The sequence below is a fragment of the Phascolarctos cinereus genome, unplaced genomic scaffold (genome assembly GCF_003287225.1).
Source record: "Phascolarctos cinereus isolate Bilbo 61053 unplaced genomic scaffold, phaCin_HiC Scaffold_2;HRSCAF=192, whole genome shotgun sequence".
NCBI lineage: Eukaryota > Metazoa > Chordata > Mammalia > Diprotodontia > Phascolarctidae > Phascolarctos > Phascolarctos cinereus.
The window spans coordinates 32,547,823-32,567,125 of NW_027555625.1; the positions used below are offsets into that span (position 1 = coordinate 32,547,823).

General features: G+C 45.3%; 1 protein-coding gene across 1 annotated transcript in view; it reads right to left on the minus strand.

Annotated features, from left to right (window-relative positions):
• The window catches only part of SUCLG1 (succinate-CoA ligase GDP/ADP-forming subunit alpha), a 44,717-nt gene that overhangs the window by 1,860 nt on the left and 23,554 nt on the right, over positions 1-19,303 (minus strand). The window contains exons 4-8 of the mRNA XM_020969489.2: positions 18,369-18,581; positions 18,148-18,205; positions 5,239-5,322; positions 3,012-3,163; positions 429-617 (exon numbers count right to left, since the gene is read on the minus strand). Of these exons, the coding sequence (XP_020825148.1) occupies positions 429-617; positions 3,012-3,163; positions 5,239-5,322; positions 18,148-18,205; positions 18,369-18,581 (696 nt within the window). The remainder of the gene's footprint in view (positions 1-428; positions 618-3,011; positions 3,164-5,238; positions 5,323-18,147; positions 18,206-18,368; positions 18,582-19,303) is intronic.

Consider the following 19,303-nt stretch of genomic DNA (forward strand, 5'->3'; position numbering starts at 1 on the left):
TGCCTAATCCTCAATTTCTTCACCCATGAAATTGACTGGATGACTTTTATGGTCCATCCAGATCGAAATCTATGACCCCCTCCATGAAAGAAAAACACCATCCTGAATAGCAGTCTGCAGCCCCCAAGAAAGGACCCAACACTTGGTGAGGAGTCAGCGGGGTTCCCTTGGGAAGTCTCATCTTGCGCCCACGTGTGCAAACAGGCAATCTCAAAGCTGTAGGTTTTTTTCATAAAATTTTTACTCAGAAAGTTATTTCTGGTCATGCCCAATTAGAATGGTAATGGAATTACTCAACCTCAGTGAACTAGTACCTGAATGGAAGAAAAGAGATTAAGAAAACTCTGGTTTTCAAGGGCTAAATATGGGTCCATGCTGCTAAGCACAGTAATCTGTGAATCATTACATTATCGGCACACAGCACTCACTTTGTATATGGTGCTGCCCAGCTGGGCAGGGGACATGCTGACAACCACTCCTGCATTCTGGAGAGCAGCGATTTTCTCCTTCGCTCCCCCTTTCCCCCCAGCAATGATGGCCCCAGCATGACCCATTCTCCTTCCTGGAGGCGCGGTCAAGCCAGCAATGAAGGACACTACAGGTTTGGCTTTTGGACCCTGAGGAGAGAACAAAATGCTATTTTTAAACAAAGAAGGGACCATTTCTAGAAATACTCTGATGAAAAAGTCAATCAAACCACAGAACTCTAACTGAAGAAACCCTGCAGGTGAATGGTATGTGGAAGTTCAGCCGCTGGAGGCCCCAGCATCTCCTACTGGCTGTGAAAACCAACACCAAGTATTGAGCCATGATTAAAATGGCAGGGTTCTCCTTGGAGATCACTGATCTCTTCTACACAAGCTCAGGAAAACAGCCCTGAGCAAGTTCTAATCTGCTCAGGCATTCTACTCAAACTTCAGCCACACAAGCTAGTCCACTAATACTGATGGAGACTTGATTTTGTTTGAAACACATACTGGTTCATAGCCTCAACAGCATCCTCAAATACCCACCTGCACGCAGCCCACTATCCAAGCCACGGCCAAATCTCATCCTTTCTACCTTCAAAACATGTCTCACATACCTCCTCTCTCTCTCTTCACACACAGAACGACCACCCTGGTTTAAGCCTTTATCACCTCTCACCTAGACTACTGGAACAGTCCTTATCATCAGTCTCCCTGCCTCGAGTCCCTCCCCACTCCAATCTACCCTCCGCTTACCTGCCAAATGGATTCTCCTCAAGCGCAGGCCTGTGTTACCTCGCCCTCTCCCCTCAATAAGCTCCAATGGTTCCCTATTATCTCCAGGATCGAATAACAAGCTCTCTGGCTGGCATTAAAAGCTCTTCACAGCCTGACCCCGTCCTACCTTTCCGATAGTCTTCCACTCTCCTGCCCTCCACACTCTCCAGTCCGTTAACACTGGATCACCTGCTGTTCCCATATATGACACTTCATCTCTGTCCCTCATTGAGGGAATGCTCTCTCTCCTCCTTGGCTTGCCTGGCTTCCTTCCAGACTCCAATCCCACCTTGTGAAGGAGCCTTCGATGCATCCCCAACTATTCCCTGCAGCTGCTAGAACCTTCCCTTCTGAGATCACCTTCTGTTCTCTCTGTGTATATTTTGTATGGTACCTAGTTATTTACAGCACTGATGTCAAACTCAAATAGGGACACATCCCTCCAGCGTCATGCTGACTTAGAAAACTACACATTAACACAACGTGCTTTATTGTACTTTTATTTAATTTGTTAACTATTTCCCGATTACACTTTAATGTGGTTTGAGCTGCACTTGAGAGTGATGCAGCTGCCACAGGGTCCTGGGTGTGACACCTCTGATTTACATGTTGTCCCCCGCTTGGGCTAGAAAGTATACTGTAGGCAACAAAGATGGAAATAAGATGATAAAAGTGACTTCGGAAAATAATTATGGCAGTATGGAGGGTCTGGAGATTACAATGAAGGCAAGAAGACCAACTGGGAACTTATTCCAATAAGTCTCCACCTTCTAAGTACCCAAAATCTCCTTAATCTCTTTAAGTCAATCTGCAAATTGGCTCCTACCCTCTTTCTCTACTTTATTAAAACTTCCTTTCAAAAGGTCACTAATGACCAAATAATTGGCAAATGCAACACCAAGTCTATTCCCTCTGGCCTCTGGTCAGCATCTGACCCTGTCACCTGACCATTTCCCCCCTTGAAACTTCCCTCCTTTGCCTTCTGTTTTGATACACTATGCTGATTCCCCTCCTCAGCCTTTCTCCTTCTCCTCTTCACAATAAAGCCAAATCCAAGGAGCTGTGGAAGGACTGCCCCTGTCTTCACTGGGGATCCAGAAGAAATGATTTACTTGTACCAAGGAAAACAACAAGTAGGTTATGGTTAGACTCCCCCACTCAACTCTTAAGTACCTCAAGGATCAGAGCCATGTCTCACTCTTCTCAGTATTTTGTTTGAACAGAATAAGAATTCTCTTTAAAAAATTAAAGCACAAAAGGTAGCAGCTCAGGTACAGTGGACTATACCTCTGATGTGACCCAAGTTTCAGATGACTAAAGAAAGCGAGGACAAGAGTCACACGCACTGGACAGAGTCAAACGCACCCCCTTCCCCAAAGAGGATTGTGAAAGCAGTGTATATGAGAAATAAAACTTTTTATAGCCTCTGAGCTGATGCCACCAATCTTCAATCCCCCAAAAGACTTTTATTAATTTACTTGAGTTCCCTATTTCATATTTATGCTGTCGAGAAATCATGTGGCATAGTGGGGAAAGCCCTGGAATGGAGACAGAGGAGCAGGGCTTGAACGAACAGTTCTGTGCCTTACTAACCATGTGGCCCTGTCCACGTGCTGAACCTCTCACCTTCATTTCCTCCTTTACATAACTCTGACACCTACCAAATGTAGGGCCTGAACCAAAAGCCTTCTGAAGGCCCTTCTAGTTCTAAAACCTATGATCCTATGAATTACCTCATCAAACAGGAATTAGCCAAAATGCCCTTACTGTATTGTGTTGTTTCAAGAAGGCTGCTGCGTTCTCTTCGGCATTGCCACCAATCTCGCCAATCAGGATGATACCTTCTGTGGTTGGGTCTTTCAGGAAGACTTCAAGGCAGTCAATAAAGTCTGTTCCATTAAAGGGATCACCGCCAATCCCTGAAAAGGAAAAGAACTGGAACATAAGCTGAGAAAATGGCGAGGAAGACCTGAAAGTGGGTAACAATGTAGTTCCAGGTGAACCGTTCAACAGCCCTCCTACCTGCTCTGTACTTTTTGCCTTGGCCTAACACTCATTTTAAACGTCTCCTCACTTGAATTTTTTAGAGTGAAAAACGCCAAAAAACTGTACTGGTTTCTGTTAATAGTCCCAGGCAGAGGCTAAATTACTGCATTTCCTTGGTGCTTAACATAAGTGATACCGACCTGCAGCCCTCTCTCCTTCTCTCCCTTACTCCCTCTCATTGATAAAAGGAGTAGGTTCAAATTGGTGGTCTCTCAGGCCCTTTCCTGCTCTACTAGCTTATGGTTTTCTCTCCATCTTAAATCACTTTTCACTTTGTTCCTTTTCTCCTAAAAATTATTCTAAGAAAGACCAAAAACAAACCCCAAAACAACAAAAGAAGCTATCTATTTGAAATAAAATGTGCACGATGGTTCCAGCTTTTCTGGGCACCTATAGAGTCCATAGGTTAAGGAAAGTGTGTGTTGTTTAATTAACCACATTTAAATCTCAGTCCCATATACATCGTAACCGTCTGATAAGCAATCACTACACAAAGCAGCCTGGGCAGAACTGGGCTGGACGTAGTGACTGATGGTAGAGGGGGCTCTCTGCTGCTTCTCCCCCAAGCCTGCAGCACCAGGGCTGGCTGCATGGCACACACACACCTAACAAAGGCACTCCCTAAACGACAGCCTGTGGATTTGGCCCCAAGCAGAGCTGGTTCAGCTCTTTACAAGCTGCCCTTTTTCTGACAGGAGCTAAGCTCAAGTCAGAGCCAGAAGACCTGGGTTCAAATCTTACTGGCTATGCAGGCCTTGGCAAGGCCCTCACCTTTTCTCAGCTTCAGTTTCCTATCTGTAGAAAGGCAATAAAAATACAGGGACTACCTAGCTCACAGGGCTCCTCACAGGGAGAAAAATCACTTTGTATACCTCAAGGAGCTACAGAAATGTGAGCTCTTGTGATCATTACATGCCTTCAGTTCCTCGCGGCTCTGGGCAGAGGATGGCACACAAGCTTAAGGAGAATTTCAAAGAAGAGAAAGCTACCAAGTGTTCAGTAGCTAACATTTTTAATACAACCCAAACCAGATAATGCAAAATCTGAAATTCAAAAGGATCAGTTAAAACCTTACAAACAAACTGAGAAGGTACCTTTTGAAAAAAATAAATACTGAAGAGAAGAAAAATTCAACAGGCACAACAAATCTGGTCTTTGTTAACCCCAGGAGCTCACACATTATGGTCACTTTTGAGATCTCAAGGAGCTTTCCTTCCAAAGGCCCAGGAGTGAGGGGATAGAAGTGTCAGCATCCATATGTCAGAGCTTCAGAAAAGCAGAGGACTCTGACCAAAGTCAAAGACCAAGCAAGCGCTGGAGCTGACACCAAGCTCTGACCAGAAGATCAACCTGCCCCTCAAGGCTTTCTGCCAATAACTGTGTAGAAGCCATCACACAAACAGAGGGCCTTAGACTTCGACTCTTAAATGAAAACACATAAGTACTTAGAATGTAGGATGACCTGGTTCAAATCTTACCTAACCTAAGGCAAGTCTCTCAAACTCTTGGCTTGGTTTCCTGTTCTGTAAAATTGGAATACTGCCACCTGTGGTACCTATCTCACAGGGCTGTAAAGTTCAAACGAGATAAGGCATACAAAACACTATATAAAGCAGCGCATATCTATTCAGGCAGCTAGGTGGCACAGAGGACAGAGTGCTGGGCCTGGAGTCAGGAAGACTCAGCTTCCTGAGTTCAAATCTGGCTTCGGACACTTACTGGGCAAGTCACTTAACCCTGTTTGCCTCAGTTTTCTCATCTGCAAAATAAGCTGGAGAAGGCAATGATAAACCACTTCAGTAATTTTGCTAAGAAAACCCCAAATGGGGTCAAGAAGCATCAGACATGACTGAAAAACGACTGGACAACAATATAATTACTATGTGCCCAAGTCATTAATTACTACTGCAATCAACTAAGTGCACAATTTCAACGGAAATCTCCTCACCAATACACAGCGACTGGCCCAGGCCTACTTGGGTCGTCTGATGAACGGCTTCATAGGTGAGAGTGCCAGATCTCGACACGATGCCTGAAGGAAAAAGAACCAGAAAAAGGATGTCAGTGTCATCTCTTACCAAGAGCAACATCGCTGAGAGTTCACACACCCAGAGCATGTGTTGGCTTTTATAAACCACCAACTCAAGTTATTAGGACAAATACTTACACTACTTCTGAGGCTGGAAAGACACAAAATGAGGCAGGACGGCTTTTATGTTCCAAGAAAAATGCTTTAATTTTAAGGGTTGTTACAAGCTAGACAGGCTAAGCAAAGGAGACAGGAATCCAGGTCTCTGAATGAATGAGGCAGTCCATGTGGGATGGGGAGACACAGTGCTGTTTGCAGGCACAATGGCACATTTGCTTAGACATGAAAACCCAGATAACCCTCAGCCATTAGACTACCTCCAAGTTTCAGCCTGAAAAAATTTAAAAACAACCACATTTGTGAATGGCTCCTTTCTAACCAACCCTCCCCTGTCCACAAGCCTTTTCTGTCTTGCTCTTCAAAATAAAAGGCTAAGAAGCCGCTAACTGTAGGAAATGAAAGAACAGAAAATCAAGAAGGGAGGCTCACTGTCCAATCCCCATGAGATCTGACATCTTACATCTTTTAGATACTGGGCGTGTATAAGAGCGCTCGTTTCCTGCATTCACTAAAGGACAGCCAGATGCCCTCTCCTTCCCTGCCCACGAGGTTATAAAGCAGAGAATTTGTTCTATGCCACAATTCACAAAACAGCTTAGAAAAGGAAATAAACAATGGGTAGATGCTTAATGTCACTAAGTTCACAGCCACACAGGAAAAGCCTCCACTGTCTGGGGCTCCCAAGAGACATAAAAACTGAAAGTGGAAATCAAAACATAAAGACGAACTTGGAAAGCAGACGTGGACCGAGTTCATTTATTTGTGGTTTGTCAAACATCAAAAAAGCGGTCAGACTTCTACTCTGTGACATTTGGTGTAAAGAAAATAGAATCCCAAAGGCTGGGCTTTGGCAAGAATGTTGAGCAAATTCTAAGAACTCAGGCAAGTCACAGGCTGCCTGGGCCTCAGTCTGTCCATCTGTAAAACGAGGGGATTGGACCAAACGTTCTCTAAGAACCCTTCCAACTCTCACAGTCTGTGTACCCCGGAGCAGACTCCGGAGCAGGAGCAGCGGCAGCATGACCTCCATCACTGGCCAAGCTGTCCTTCCCACCCCCTTCCCCACCCCCCACAAACTGTCTCAACATGAGCACACAGATATTCTAACCAGAGCACAGCCATTTATCACGTGACAGTTACTTGGTGCTGAATTCGTGATTTGGGTATAAATTAGCATCTCCCTTGAACTGCATTTGGTACACGTGATTTCAGATTCTTGCATCAAAGAAAACTGGTCAAATTAGGAGAAAGCTCTTGCTGGCCATTAAGAATCACATAGACCACCGTCCACACAGTCTGAAATGTTATCCAACTCAACAGCCTTCACACGCTCGCATTCTGAAAAGGCAATGCAAGGCAGACTCCATCATTACCTTGGGCCTCCATTTTCCCATTTCAAAACGACACATCACTTACATACATAGCACGGCAGAGTACAAGTGTACACTGCTGGCAGGTTTCCCAACCTGCAGCGTCACCCTCAGGGAACAGGCAACTATAGCTCTTGGCAAAGTGGATGGGAAAAGATGGAGAGGGAAAGGAAACCACAAGGAAGGACAGGGAACTATCTCCCTCGGCTGCTGCAGGAAAAAGCACAGGAGGCTTCCAGTAACTTCCTAACCACCAATCCAACAGTTTTCTGTGATGTTTTATCCTCTTTGACTCAGAAGCTCTCAGCAATACAACTGACGGCTACTTCGAACTCCCTCAGCTTCAGGGAGGCCACATTCTCTTGGTTCTCCTGCCTCTCTAACAGCTCCTTCTCTTTCCCATGCTGGCCCTGGATTTTCTGCCCCAACCAAGCCCTCAAGGTTGGTGTCTACCAGATTATTGGCCTTGGCTCCTCTCTTTCCCAAAGATCTTCCAACTGGTAATCTGATTCACTATTGCAATTCAAACTATCACATCTACAAAGCTGGCTCCCAAGTCTCACTGGCAAGTTGCAGACCCGGATTTCCCATCACCTACAACAACGCATCACCCTAACAACACACCACCAGCACCTTAGATCTGCCACGTCCCAAAATGAACTAATCTCTCCCCTACAATCTCTTCTTTCTGCCTTCACCACCATTCGCCCAAGCTAAAAATACTTTTCACTTTCATTTGTCCCTCTCCCTCACCTTTCATATGCAGTTACCCAGGGTTATGCACCTACAATCTCTCTCCCATGTCCCTCTTCCTTTTTTTAATACAAATTTATTTATGTTTGGTTTTCAACATTTACTTCCACACGATTCTGAATTCCAAATTTTCACCCCATCTTGCACCTCCCCCCACCCCAAAGACTGCATGCATTCTGAATACCCCTTCCCCTAGTCTGCCCTCCCTTCTATCTCTCCCCCCCCCACTTCTCTTATCCCCCTCCCCTTCTATTTTCCTATAGGGCAGGACAGATTTCTGTACCTCATTTCCTATATTTCTTATTTCCCAGCTGCATGTGGAAACTTTTTTTTTTAAACACGTATTTTTAAAACTTTGGGTTCCAAATTTTCTCCCTTCCTCCCACCCTACCCACATTCCTTGAAAAGGCAAGCAATTCAATACAGGCCATACATTTGCAGTTATGCAAAACACTTCCATAATAGACATGTTGTGAAAAACTAACTCTATTTCCCTTAATTCTATCCTGCCCTCCCATTTATTCTATTCTTTCTTTTGACCCTGTCCCTCCTCAGAAGTATTTACTTCTGATTACACCCTTTCCCAATCTGCCCTCCTCTCTCTCATCCCCCTGTTCTCTTGTCCCCTTCCTCCCCTATTTTCCTGTAGGGTAAGACAGATTTCCATACCCAAGTGAATGTGTATATTATTCCCTCCTTAAGTCAAATCCTATGAGAATAAGATTCCCTCATTTCCTCTCACCTTCCCGTTTCCCCTCCACTGTAAGAACATTTTCTTGTCTGTTTTGTACGAGATAATGTACCCCATTCTACCTCTCCCTTTCTCCTTCTCCTAATATAATCCTCTCTCACCCTTAATTTTATTTTCCAGATATCACCCCTTCATCTTCAACTCACCCTGTGCCATCTATCTATCTATCTATCTATCTATCTATCTATCTATCTATCTATCTATCTATACATACATATAATTTTTTCCCCTCCCACTACCCTAATACTGACAAAGGTCTCATGAGTTATAAACATCATCTTTCCATGCAAGAATGTAAGCAGTTCAGCCTTAATAAGTCTCTTATGATTTCTCTTTCCTGTTTACCTCTTCATGTTCCACTTGACTCTTGTATTTGAAAGTCAAAATTTTCTATTCAGCTCTGGTCTTTTCATCAAGAAGCTTGAAAGTCCTCTATTTCACTGAATGACCATTTTTTCCCTGAAGGATTATACTCAGTTTTGCTGGGTAGGTGATTCTTGGTTGTAATCCTATCTCCTTTGCCCTCCGGAATATTATATTCCATGCCCTGCGGTCCTTAATGTAGAAGCTGCTAAATCTTGTGTTATCCTGATTGTGTTTCCACATACTTGAATTGTTTCTTTCTGGCTGCTTGCAATATTTTCTCCTTGACCTGGGAACTCTGGAATTTGGCTACAATATTCCTAGGAGTTTTCCTTTGGGGATCTCTTTCAGGAGGAGATCGTGGATTCTTTCAATTTCTATTTTGCCCTCTGGTTCTAATATCAGGGCAGTTTTCCTTGATAATTTCTTGAAAGATGATGTCTAGGCTCTTTTTTTGATCATGGCTTTCAGATAGTCCAATAATTTTTAAATTCTCTTCCTGGATCTATTTTCCAGGTCAGTTGTTTTTCCAATGAGATATTTCACATTGTTTTCTAATTTTTCATTCTTTTGGATTTGTTTTACTGTGTCTGATTTCTCATAAAGTCACTAGCTTCCAATTGCTCTATTCTAATTTTTAAGGAAGTATTTTCTTCAGTAAGCTTTTGGACTTCCTTTTCCATTTGGCCAATTTTGCTTTTTAGGGCATTCTTCTCCTCATTGGCTTTTTGGACCTCTTTTGCCATTTGGGTTAGGCTATTTTTTAAGGTGTTCTTTTCTTCACTATTTTTTTTGGGTCTCCTTTAGCAAGCTGTTGACTTGTTTTTCATGATTTTCTTGCATCACTTTCATTTCTCTTCCCAGTTTTTCCTCTACTTCTCTTACTTGCTTCTCAAAATCCCTTTTGAGCTCTTCCAAGGCCTGGACAGATTCATAGTTTTCTTGGAGGCTTTGGACATAGGAGCTTTGACTTTGTTGTCTTCTTCTGATTGTATATTTTGATCTTGTTTGTCACCAAAGTAAGATAATATAGTCTGACTCTTTTTGCGAGGTTTGCTCATGATCCCAGCCAACTACTCGAGTTTTAAACTCTTTGTTAAGGTAAGAGTCTGCTTCCAATGTGGAGAATGTACTGTCCCAAGCTTCAGGGGTTTGTCAGCTGTTTTCAGAGAAATTGTAGGGACCTGTAAATTTTCAGTTCTTCCAAGGTGGTATGATAAGGGTCGAGGTGTTTACTCTTTTCCTGGCCTGTGCTCTGGTCTCTGAGTGACCACAAGCAGTCTTTTCTCTCTTGGAACTGTGAGGAGGGTTTCTTCTCCACCACTACAAGCTCCACTGTGCCAATCCTCTTCTTCCCCCCAGGACTGCCACCCAGTCCTGTGGCCCAGATCCAAGCACGGGCAAAGCAAGAGATTCCTGCCTCAGCACCAGCAAAGAGATCCCTGCAATCCCCTTCTGATCAGCCACTTGATTCCCCCTCAGTCTGTGGGCTGGAAGCTCAAGACACAGCCACCGCCCCAATGCCTGTGCTCTGGAGCTGGCTCTGACCTAGCTCCTCTCTCAGTACCGCAGAAACAGACTTTTCGCACTGACCTTCTAAGTAGTCTTTGGTGTCTGTGGATTGAGGAGTCTGGAAACCACCACAGCTGCCTGTGATTCATTCCTTTGAGGCCTGCTCCAGATTCCGTCCCTCTTCCTTTTCCAGTCTCACTGCCAACATGCTCATCACCACCAGTCTGGAAGACTGCAGTGGCTTCCTAACAACCCTCCTGTCTCGGCTGTCTTCCCTCTTCAATTTCTCCTTCAAAACACTTCTAGACTCATTTCCTTACATCTTGGCATCTCTCTCTTCTGCTCAAAACCAGTGACTTTCTGTCACCCACCCAGGCAAGTCCAAACTCCTTTGCGTAGTACTCGAAGCCCTGTACAACCTAGGACCACTATGCCTTTGCAGCCTTGTCTTATACAAGTCTCTTCCAACTACTTTCCCCTTTAGGCAACCTGGAACATGACTTATAATTCCCCACCTCCATGCCTTTGCTCACACTGTTCTTCTAGGCCCATATTCTTCTCTCCCTAGTTTCTTCCTGTACCTTTCCTATCCATCCTTCAAATCCCAGATAAAACAGTATCTCCTACCTGAAGCTAGACTGAACTGCTCTAGCCAGAAATGGTCTTTCTCCTCTCGGGCCCCCACAGCATTCTGTCTGCACCTCTAACACCCTTATCACCACTTAGTACTTTGAGCTACAGTTATGTGTGTTCAGTCTATCCTCTGTTAGAGTATCAGATCCTTGGAGACCTGGGAGCACGTCCAGCACCTAGCACAATCTGCTCCATACGCAGCAGGCATTTAACAGGTATTTACTGAACCAAAGAATTACAAGCACAAGATATGGCATGTGACAACTGAGTCTGTGCACTATTACACTAGGTCTCTGTTCTACTTTGGTCAATGGGCCCTATTTAAACCCTGCACCTCCCGCCCAAGACCAGGTACATGGAGATTCGTGAGTTCCTCAGTGGGGGTACCCATACACCAAAGCAAGGTGGAGGCTTCCTAGAGGGTCTCTTTCTCACACACAGATGAGTCAGTTAAGAGTCTCTCTGAAGAGGCATCCAGTCCATCACACACACTCTACCCAAGGCCACCCCAGCATGACAGCCTCTGTCACACCTTATGTTCCACCAGCAGAGCCTTTCAGAGGCCATGGTCACCTCCACACCACAGTGAGATCCTAGGGAGGGTATTTAGTGGAGAAAAAAAGTCTACAGGATTTTTTAGACCACTACACCTTCCTCATCCTGCCCCAACAGCCCAGTACAGATAAGTGAGTCAGGGGACCTGGGTTACAAACTTGGTTCTACTCTCAGTCTACTTAGTGCCTGACCCAGCAAAACAGAGGAGGAGTGGTCAGATAGGCAGAAAGAGAACCAGAAAGGGGTGTCCTGAAAAACTAGAAAGAAGACAGGATCAAGGAGAAAAAGGTGATCAACACTGACAAAGGCCTCAGAGAAATCCGGGAGAATCAGAATTGAGAAAAAGCCATTGGATTCGGCAACTATGAGATCATTAGTAACTCTGAAGACAGCGGTTTCAGTGGAATGAAAAGGTTGGAAGCTGGTTACCTTCCCGGGTCTCGGTTTCCCCAAAGGGTTGGACCAGAAGTCCTCTAAGACTCCCTCCAGTTATACAGCAATGATCCTATGATCAATAAAAGCAAACAAATCATTCCAGATGCGTCACATGAGGAAGAACGTCGATGCCTTTCCGACTTCCAAAGCCTGCTCTTTGACGTTACCTTCGACTCACTAAAACCTGCCTTCACAAGAGTACCTGCCTCACTGGCTAAAATGCTAATTCTACTTCTAGTCCCTGAACTCTCTGATCATCATCCTTGGACCACTATTTTCTTAATATCAGCTTTCTCAGGCTCCAGTACAAAGACCATCTCTCCCAATTGCCTCAAAATGTTCCAATGGCATAAGGCCCCACCCCACCCCCACCCCTGCCGCCTCCCTCAGCTTTCTCTCTCTACTCCACTCAATCACGGGCTGTCACTTGTCTCACCAGCTACCCCAATGCTCTCCTCATCCCCACCTGCTGAGCTTCCCCTCAAAGACTACAGGAAGTGCCCTTTCCTCTCCTTAGACTCTTAGGAGGATATCTGATCTGGTGAGGCTACCCAAGCCTCAGGAGCTTCTCCTGAACCTTGAGCCACCATACTTGGCTCTGTACGTGTGCGGCACCAAACTTCCAAAGTTGTTTTCTTTGCTGACAACTGTCTGAAAAACACCTCCGGAGAGACTGTTTGTTTTTAACTTTATACACCACCAGCAACTTGGACGGTGCAAAGCAATCAATCAATAAACATTATTAAGCAGCTACTATGACCCCAAGTTTTGTGCTAAGTGCTGAGGATACAAAGAAAGGCAAAAAGTTTACACTCTAACGAGGGAAACAACATACAAAGCAATATATAAGCTATATACGGGATAAATAGGAAATAATTAACAGAGGGAAGGCACTAGTATTAAGAGGGGTTGGGGAAGGTTTCCTATAGAAAATGGGATTTTAGTTGGGACTTAAAGGAAGCCAGGGAGGTCAGCAGACCAAGCAGAGGAGGGAGAGCATTCCAGGCATAGGAAACAGAAAGAATGGAGGGACAGACTGTCTTGTCCCTGGAACAGCCAGGACGCCAGTGTCACTGAATCGAAGAATACATGTAGAGGAGTAAGGTATAAGAATAGAAGGGTAGAAAGGGGCTAGGTTATGAAGGGCTTTGAATATCAAACAGAGGATTTTATATTTGGTCCTAGAGATAACAGGGTGCCTCTGGAGTTTACTGAGGAAAGAGTGAGGTGAGGGGGATCAGACTTGAATTTTAGGAAAATCACTTTAATGGCTGAATGGTGGGTGGACTGCAGTGAGGAGAGACTTGAGGCAGGCAGACGTTGCAGCAGGCTATTACAACAGTCCAGGCGTGAGGGGATGAGGGCCTGAACCAGGGAGGTGGCGGTGTCACGGGAGAGAAGGGGGCACATCTGAGAGATGCTGCAGAGTTGAGATCAACAAGCCTTGGCAACAGCTTGGATGGGGGTGGGAGAGAAAGTGAGAAGTCCAGGAAGACTCCTATGCTGTGAGCCTGAAGGATGAGAGGATGGTGATGATCTCTACAGTAATGAGACAGGAAGGGGGAAAGTTTAAAGGGAAAGACAATGAGTTCTGTTTTGGACATAGATCTGAAAGGCAGGTGACCAGAGAGTTTGCGGCAGGAAATGAAGATCTGAGAACCATCAGCACAGAGTAATTAAATCAATGGAAGCTGATGAAATCACCAAGTGAAACAGTATAGAGGGTGCAAGAGAGAACCCTAAGGGACACCCCCACTTAGAGGGCATGATCTGGAAGAGGATCAGCAAAAGAGACAGACAAGGAGCGCTCAGATAGGCAGAAGGCGAAGAAGGTGGCCAACAGTGGCAAAGGCTTCAGAAAAGGCCAGGAGAATTAGGACTGAGAGAAAGCCACTGATCTGGCGACTAAGAGGTCATTAGTAACTATGGAGAGAGCAGTTTCAGTGGAATGAAAAGGCTGGAAGCTGGAGAGTAAGGAGAGAAAGTGGGGATACATATCAAGGTGGCGTTTTCAAGGAGTCTGGCCACAAAAGGTAGAAGAGATACTAGACGAGTTTGTGGGAATGGAAGGAGGGATCAAGTAAGGGGGGTTTTGAGATGGAGGAGACATGGGCATGTCTGCAGGCAGTAGGAAATGAGCCAGTAGAGAGGGAGAGACTGAAAAAAAGTGAAAGTGAGGATGACAGAGGGGGCAATCTGCTGGAGGAGATTAGATGGAATGGGATCACTTGAGCAGGCAGAAGGGTCAGTTAATACACACACATGAATGTCACGGAATGCTCCACCCCCACTACCTGCTATTGTGCACGGGCCCACGGCAGTTTTGTGTTGCATTTCCTCAACGGAGTCTCTTCCAGCTCTAAAACATTATGGAGCTATTTGATTTCCTCTAGAGACAGCCTACCCAGCATGGGTCTATGCACAAATGTGCATTTATAAATATCGTTTGCAGATAAAAGGTCACAGAAAGCTAACACGATGATTTTATTCTTCTAACGGACTTTCAGCTGCTGATTCCGATCAGTTTGTTTAATGCTTTAAGCAAACTGCAAATTAAGAACAGAAAATGAGAGTAATTGTGTACAGTAGCTTACTCTCTATTTTCCCTCAAGCCTGAACAGTAAAAACACATTCATAAAAAAAAAAAAGCCTGTAGTAACAGAACCCAAAAGCTTGGCACAGAAAGAAGTTAAATGCCTTCCAATGTGGAGGCCGTTTACTTCAACAATATTTCATTACTGATCTGTCACGTTATTACTTGGTCGCCATCAACATAACCTCAGTCTCCCCATTCCACTCCAGCACAATTACATTCTAGCTGGATTAGTTCAGACACATCCATAGGAAGGCTCATCAATCTCCAGCTGCCAGACATCAGGCTTCAGGACAAAAGGTAGGAGGGGGCTAGGTTACCAAGGGCTTTGAATGTGAACAGAGGATTTTATGCATAATGTTGCAGCTAAGAGGGAGCCTCTAAAGTTTACTGAGTAGCAACTGGAGAGGAGGGTGTGACGTGATTAGACCTGAATTTTAGGAGAATCACTTTAGGGGTTGAATGGAGGATGGACTGTTGTGGAGAAAGAGACTTGAGACAGGCAGGACCCCCCCCACCCCTGCCCCCAGCAGGCTAATACAACAGTGTTAGGGGATGAGGGCCTGCCCTTGAGGGGCGGCAGTGCCAGAGGAGAGATGCTGCAGAGGTGGCAGCTTCGACCGGGACAAAGAAGCCAATGAAGCACCGAGGGCACCCCCAGTGATGAGGCCAGGAGTCCCGGGAAGGCTGGCTCGGGGTTCCCCTGCCTTCTCTCTTTATTCCTTTCTCTCAAGAACACAGATGAGCATCAGGCCCTTCCTCTGAAACTTGGGAAAAAGTAACAGGGCTGAAGGCCATCCTACGGACTCTTCAGGCTGCCACCACGCAGATGCTTCACAGCTGCACAGGAAGACGATGCACAGGATGGAACCGCACCTCTCATTTTTCCTTTTCCCCCACCTTGGGGTGCCAACGGTGGGTGACCCAAAAGCGAACTTTTCACACAGCACTGCCTCCTTGGTGACGCTCCTCAAAGCAGACCAGAGACCACTGCATAGGCTACGGTGCATTCGAGTCAGAAGACCTGGGTTCAAATCTCCACTGCACTACTTGCTATCTGAGCGGCCTTGTGCAAGTCTTGCCCCCTCTGTGGACCTCATCCTGCTAAGCTGGGAAATAACAGAGATGGATGAGGTAACCTCTAAAGTCTCTTGCCGCTGTAAGTTCATGAACTTGTGATTACACGTACAACAGCAACAGTGAAGACTCGAACAAGATCAACAGAGTCAGAATTCTGCTGACTCTCCCTTAAATTCTGTGACCTCTCCCCTAAAAGTGCCCAATAAAAGGAGTTTTGGAATACAGACTGATCAGGCATCCTCCACGACTCCACAGGACTCTCATCAACTTAGGTCTTCCCTGACTCCACCAATAAAGGCCTCACTGAACCCATGCCTGACTGTCCCATACAGCTCTTCTTTAACGTGCCACAGTCTGTGGGCCTTGCTCACAGTTCTCACTGCTGCTGCATGAATACTAAGAGATCACAAGAGCTAGCCATGGGTTATCCATTCTCACTGGCTGGCCAAACATTCACGGAATTTTCGAGCATCCTTTACTTCCCTTCTCTGATGGAATCCCTTATTTGTTATTGGGCACATCCACACACCTCCCTGAGATAACCAAAGAGCTCACCTTGACCTTCTGATTAGTAACACTGAGTAACTCATAAACCAGATGTATGCTCACCAAAGGTGTCTGCCAACATCATGGAGAATGTCCAGTTCCCTTTGTCTACTTCAGTATGAAAGGCCAGTCCTTACCTTGCTGGCCACTCTGAATAATAGCTCTGAACAGAGAAGATTTCCTAGGTGGGGTCACGAGTGCAAGATGAAGCTTTGTTTCCCAGAACATGAAAATGCCTGTGACCCAGGGGTGACACAGAAGACATTTCTCCTTGAATCCTCTCTCATGAATGAGTGTTCCATCCCCATGCTGATATTCACTTAATAAATTCTGCAAAGGCAAGGTGCTGTAATGGGAAATGGGCTAGCCTCAGAGACTGGAAAACCTGGGGTCAAATCCTCTGTCTCATACTGGCTGTGTGAGCCTTAGCAAGTGACTTAACACCTCAGTGCCCCAGGCAAGCCTCCAAGACCTGCAATGATGGAGGGAATCTGCTCACCAAGAGTTCCCTAGATGAATGAGATCAAAGTCTGAAAAATATAAAATAAAATCAATTCTACATCATCTCAGATGTGGCTATCGTAGAATGTCTATTCCTTCAGACTAACTAACCAGTCTGGCATCCCCTCTTCTCCAAGATACTCTCTACGCCCAGAGTTTTCACTATGCCCCATTCCTTTGGTCTCTTCCCACCTCTCAGTCTTCTTTGCTGGGTCCTCTCCAGGTCAGGGTATGCCCTAGACCTCTGACCCCTGCCCCCTTCTCTCTCCCGGTGACCTCATCAGTTCCCACTGCCTCAGTGGGAATTCTAAAATGCGTATACTTGACTAATTTCAAAACAAAATCTTGGTTCTTAGCTAGAGACCTAAGCAAGTACCAGCAAAATCTCACTAGCATTTTGAGAAGGTTTGGGGCAACTAGAAAGTAGAAAAGACACAACATCCTGAACAAAAGCAGGGAAGTGGAACACCGAGCTTTCCAATTCTAGGCCACTTGGTCTAAGAGTACCAAGAAATCCCTACCACTCGGTAGTAATCAGAAAATGAGATGAACAACCCAAAGAAAAGAAAACGAAGCCAACGTGCCCATGTCTGAAAAAGGTACGGGACGTTATTGCTGAAAAGGCTTGGGCAGTAATACTAAGGATGGAGTGAAATCATAACAATGATGCCCTGGCCCACACCCGAGAATATGTCCCATATACACTCCCATAGGCCACGTGCCATTCTGACAATGCTATTTTGACAATTCAAGGTTAGTACCACTTAACTAACTTTGGATTCAATAAAGGAGGGGAAGGAGAACTCAGGAATCAAGCACTCCATTTAATTTCCAGATTGAAACTTCAATTCAATTCAACAAACATTTACACGCAAGGCACTATACTGGGCACCAAGGATACAAAGACACATATTAAACATTCCCTGCCTTCAAAGGGCTCACTTTCTACTTGACTCCTATTGTTTTAAACAAAGACAGTCAGTTACGGTGGCCCAAAACTGAGGGAGGCGCAGACTGATGGATCACTTGAGTTCAGCAGTTCCGGCGAGCCCCTGGGAGCAGAGGGCCACCAGGCTGCCAAAGAGGCAGACTGGCCCAAGCACAAGAAACAGAGCAGATCAAAGCTTCTGAGTGGCCAAGGCACTTAGAGCCTGGCAGAGAGACGAGAGATCCAGTCTCAAAAGAATTTTTAAAAAAAGATATAACTAAAGGGACGGTTTGGTCCATACTAAGTACATAAACTACAAGCCCATGAAGCCAGAAACTGATGCTATCTGACCCTCTGACCTCTCCCTTAACAACGTTTACTGAAGGCAGTGTGAAGACTGCACATTAGCTCAGGTTTTAAACTCATTTTAATGGGGCATGTGCTGTGACGCGGTCACTGTACCCAACAGTTTTGTTGACTTTTTTCTTTGTTACAAGAAAAAGTTCAAGGGGAAGGGAGAGTTTAAGAGAAATTGACTAAGATATTAAAAAAAGCTATTAATAAAACTCTAATAATTGTGTATTAAGCGTATCACAGTTTTAAAAGTCTCCACATTTTCAAACTTTAGGACAAAGGGGATTTTGAGAACTGAAAAGACAACAAATAGGAGAGAGTGCTCAATACTTACCAATTCTGCCTTTCTTGTGAATGTGGCCAGGCATGATGCCAATTTTGCATTCCCCAGGCTTAAGGAAAGTAAATGAGAAGCAAACATTTAAGAAAAGACTCTTTTTAAACACTCTGAAAATTACAAGTAAATCACACGAAAGCTCAGGTTAGCTCAGAGTGGGCTGACTTCCCAACAGGCTAGATCCTGGCTTGTCCGTCTGCAAATGTTCATGAACTTACATTGATGACTCCAGGGCAATTGGGGCCAACAAGCCTGGTCTTCCCCTGCCGGAGCAGGGCATGTTTAACGCGCACCATGTCCTGCTGTGGGATCCCTTCTGTGATGCACACGATGAGAGGTATCTCAGCCTCCACAGCCTCTTGCACTGCAGCGGCAGCAAAGGGAGGAGGCACGTAAATCATGGAAGCCGTGGCTCCAGTCTGTTCTTTGGCCTGAAACATCAAGAGGGGATGTTGGCTTACTAGGAAACCCCACAGGCAAGCGGTCAGGGTCCTGAGGAGACAGCACTGGGCCTGACACTGGAACACTTTCTAGCGGCGTGCCCTGGGGCGAGTGCCCTCATCTCTCAGCCTCAGCTTCCTCACACTTAAAGGGGAGTCGCAATAATGCCTATCTCACAGGGCTAGCAGGATCACATGAAATACTATTTTGTAGAGTCTGAAAGTGCTTATAAATGATAGATCTTATCATAATTACCATTATCATGGTTATTATTAATAAAAGAAATTTGCTACTAGGACTTCTTACTACATCCAGGGGCCTGAAGAAGAAATAGGAGACAGCAGGCTTCCTCCTCACAGCCCAAGTATCCTGAGCATGTACCAGACCAGGCCCCCAGACACGATGCTTAATGTGCCTTTTTTTCTGACCTTTGTGAATCTTATGAAACCAGGGACCCCTCAGTGACATCTGACCGTTAGGCCCAGACACACCTGGGGTGGCAAACTTCTAGGAGTTTGCCAGCGTGCCCCAAGATCCTGTCTATTTCCATCCTCTTCTTCCAGACACGCAATGAAAGGGACAGAAAGTCACAGATGCTCTCCTGAGCCCCATCTGGCCTCCTGACCCTCAACAACTGTTATTTGTGAGCTCACAAGCCTCTATGGATGTTTTGTTTTGGTTTTTGTTGTTGTTGTTGTTATTTATTTTTTGC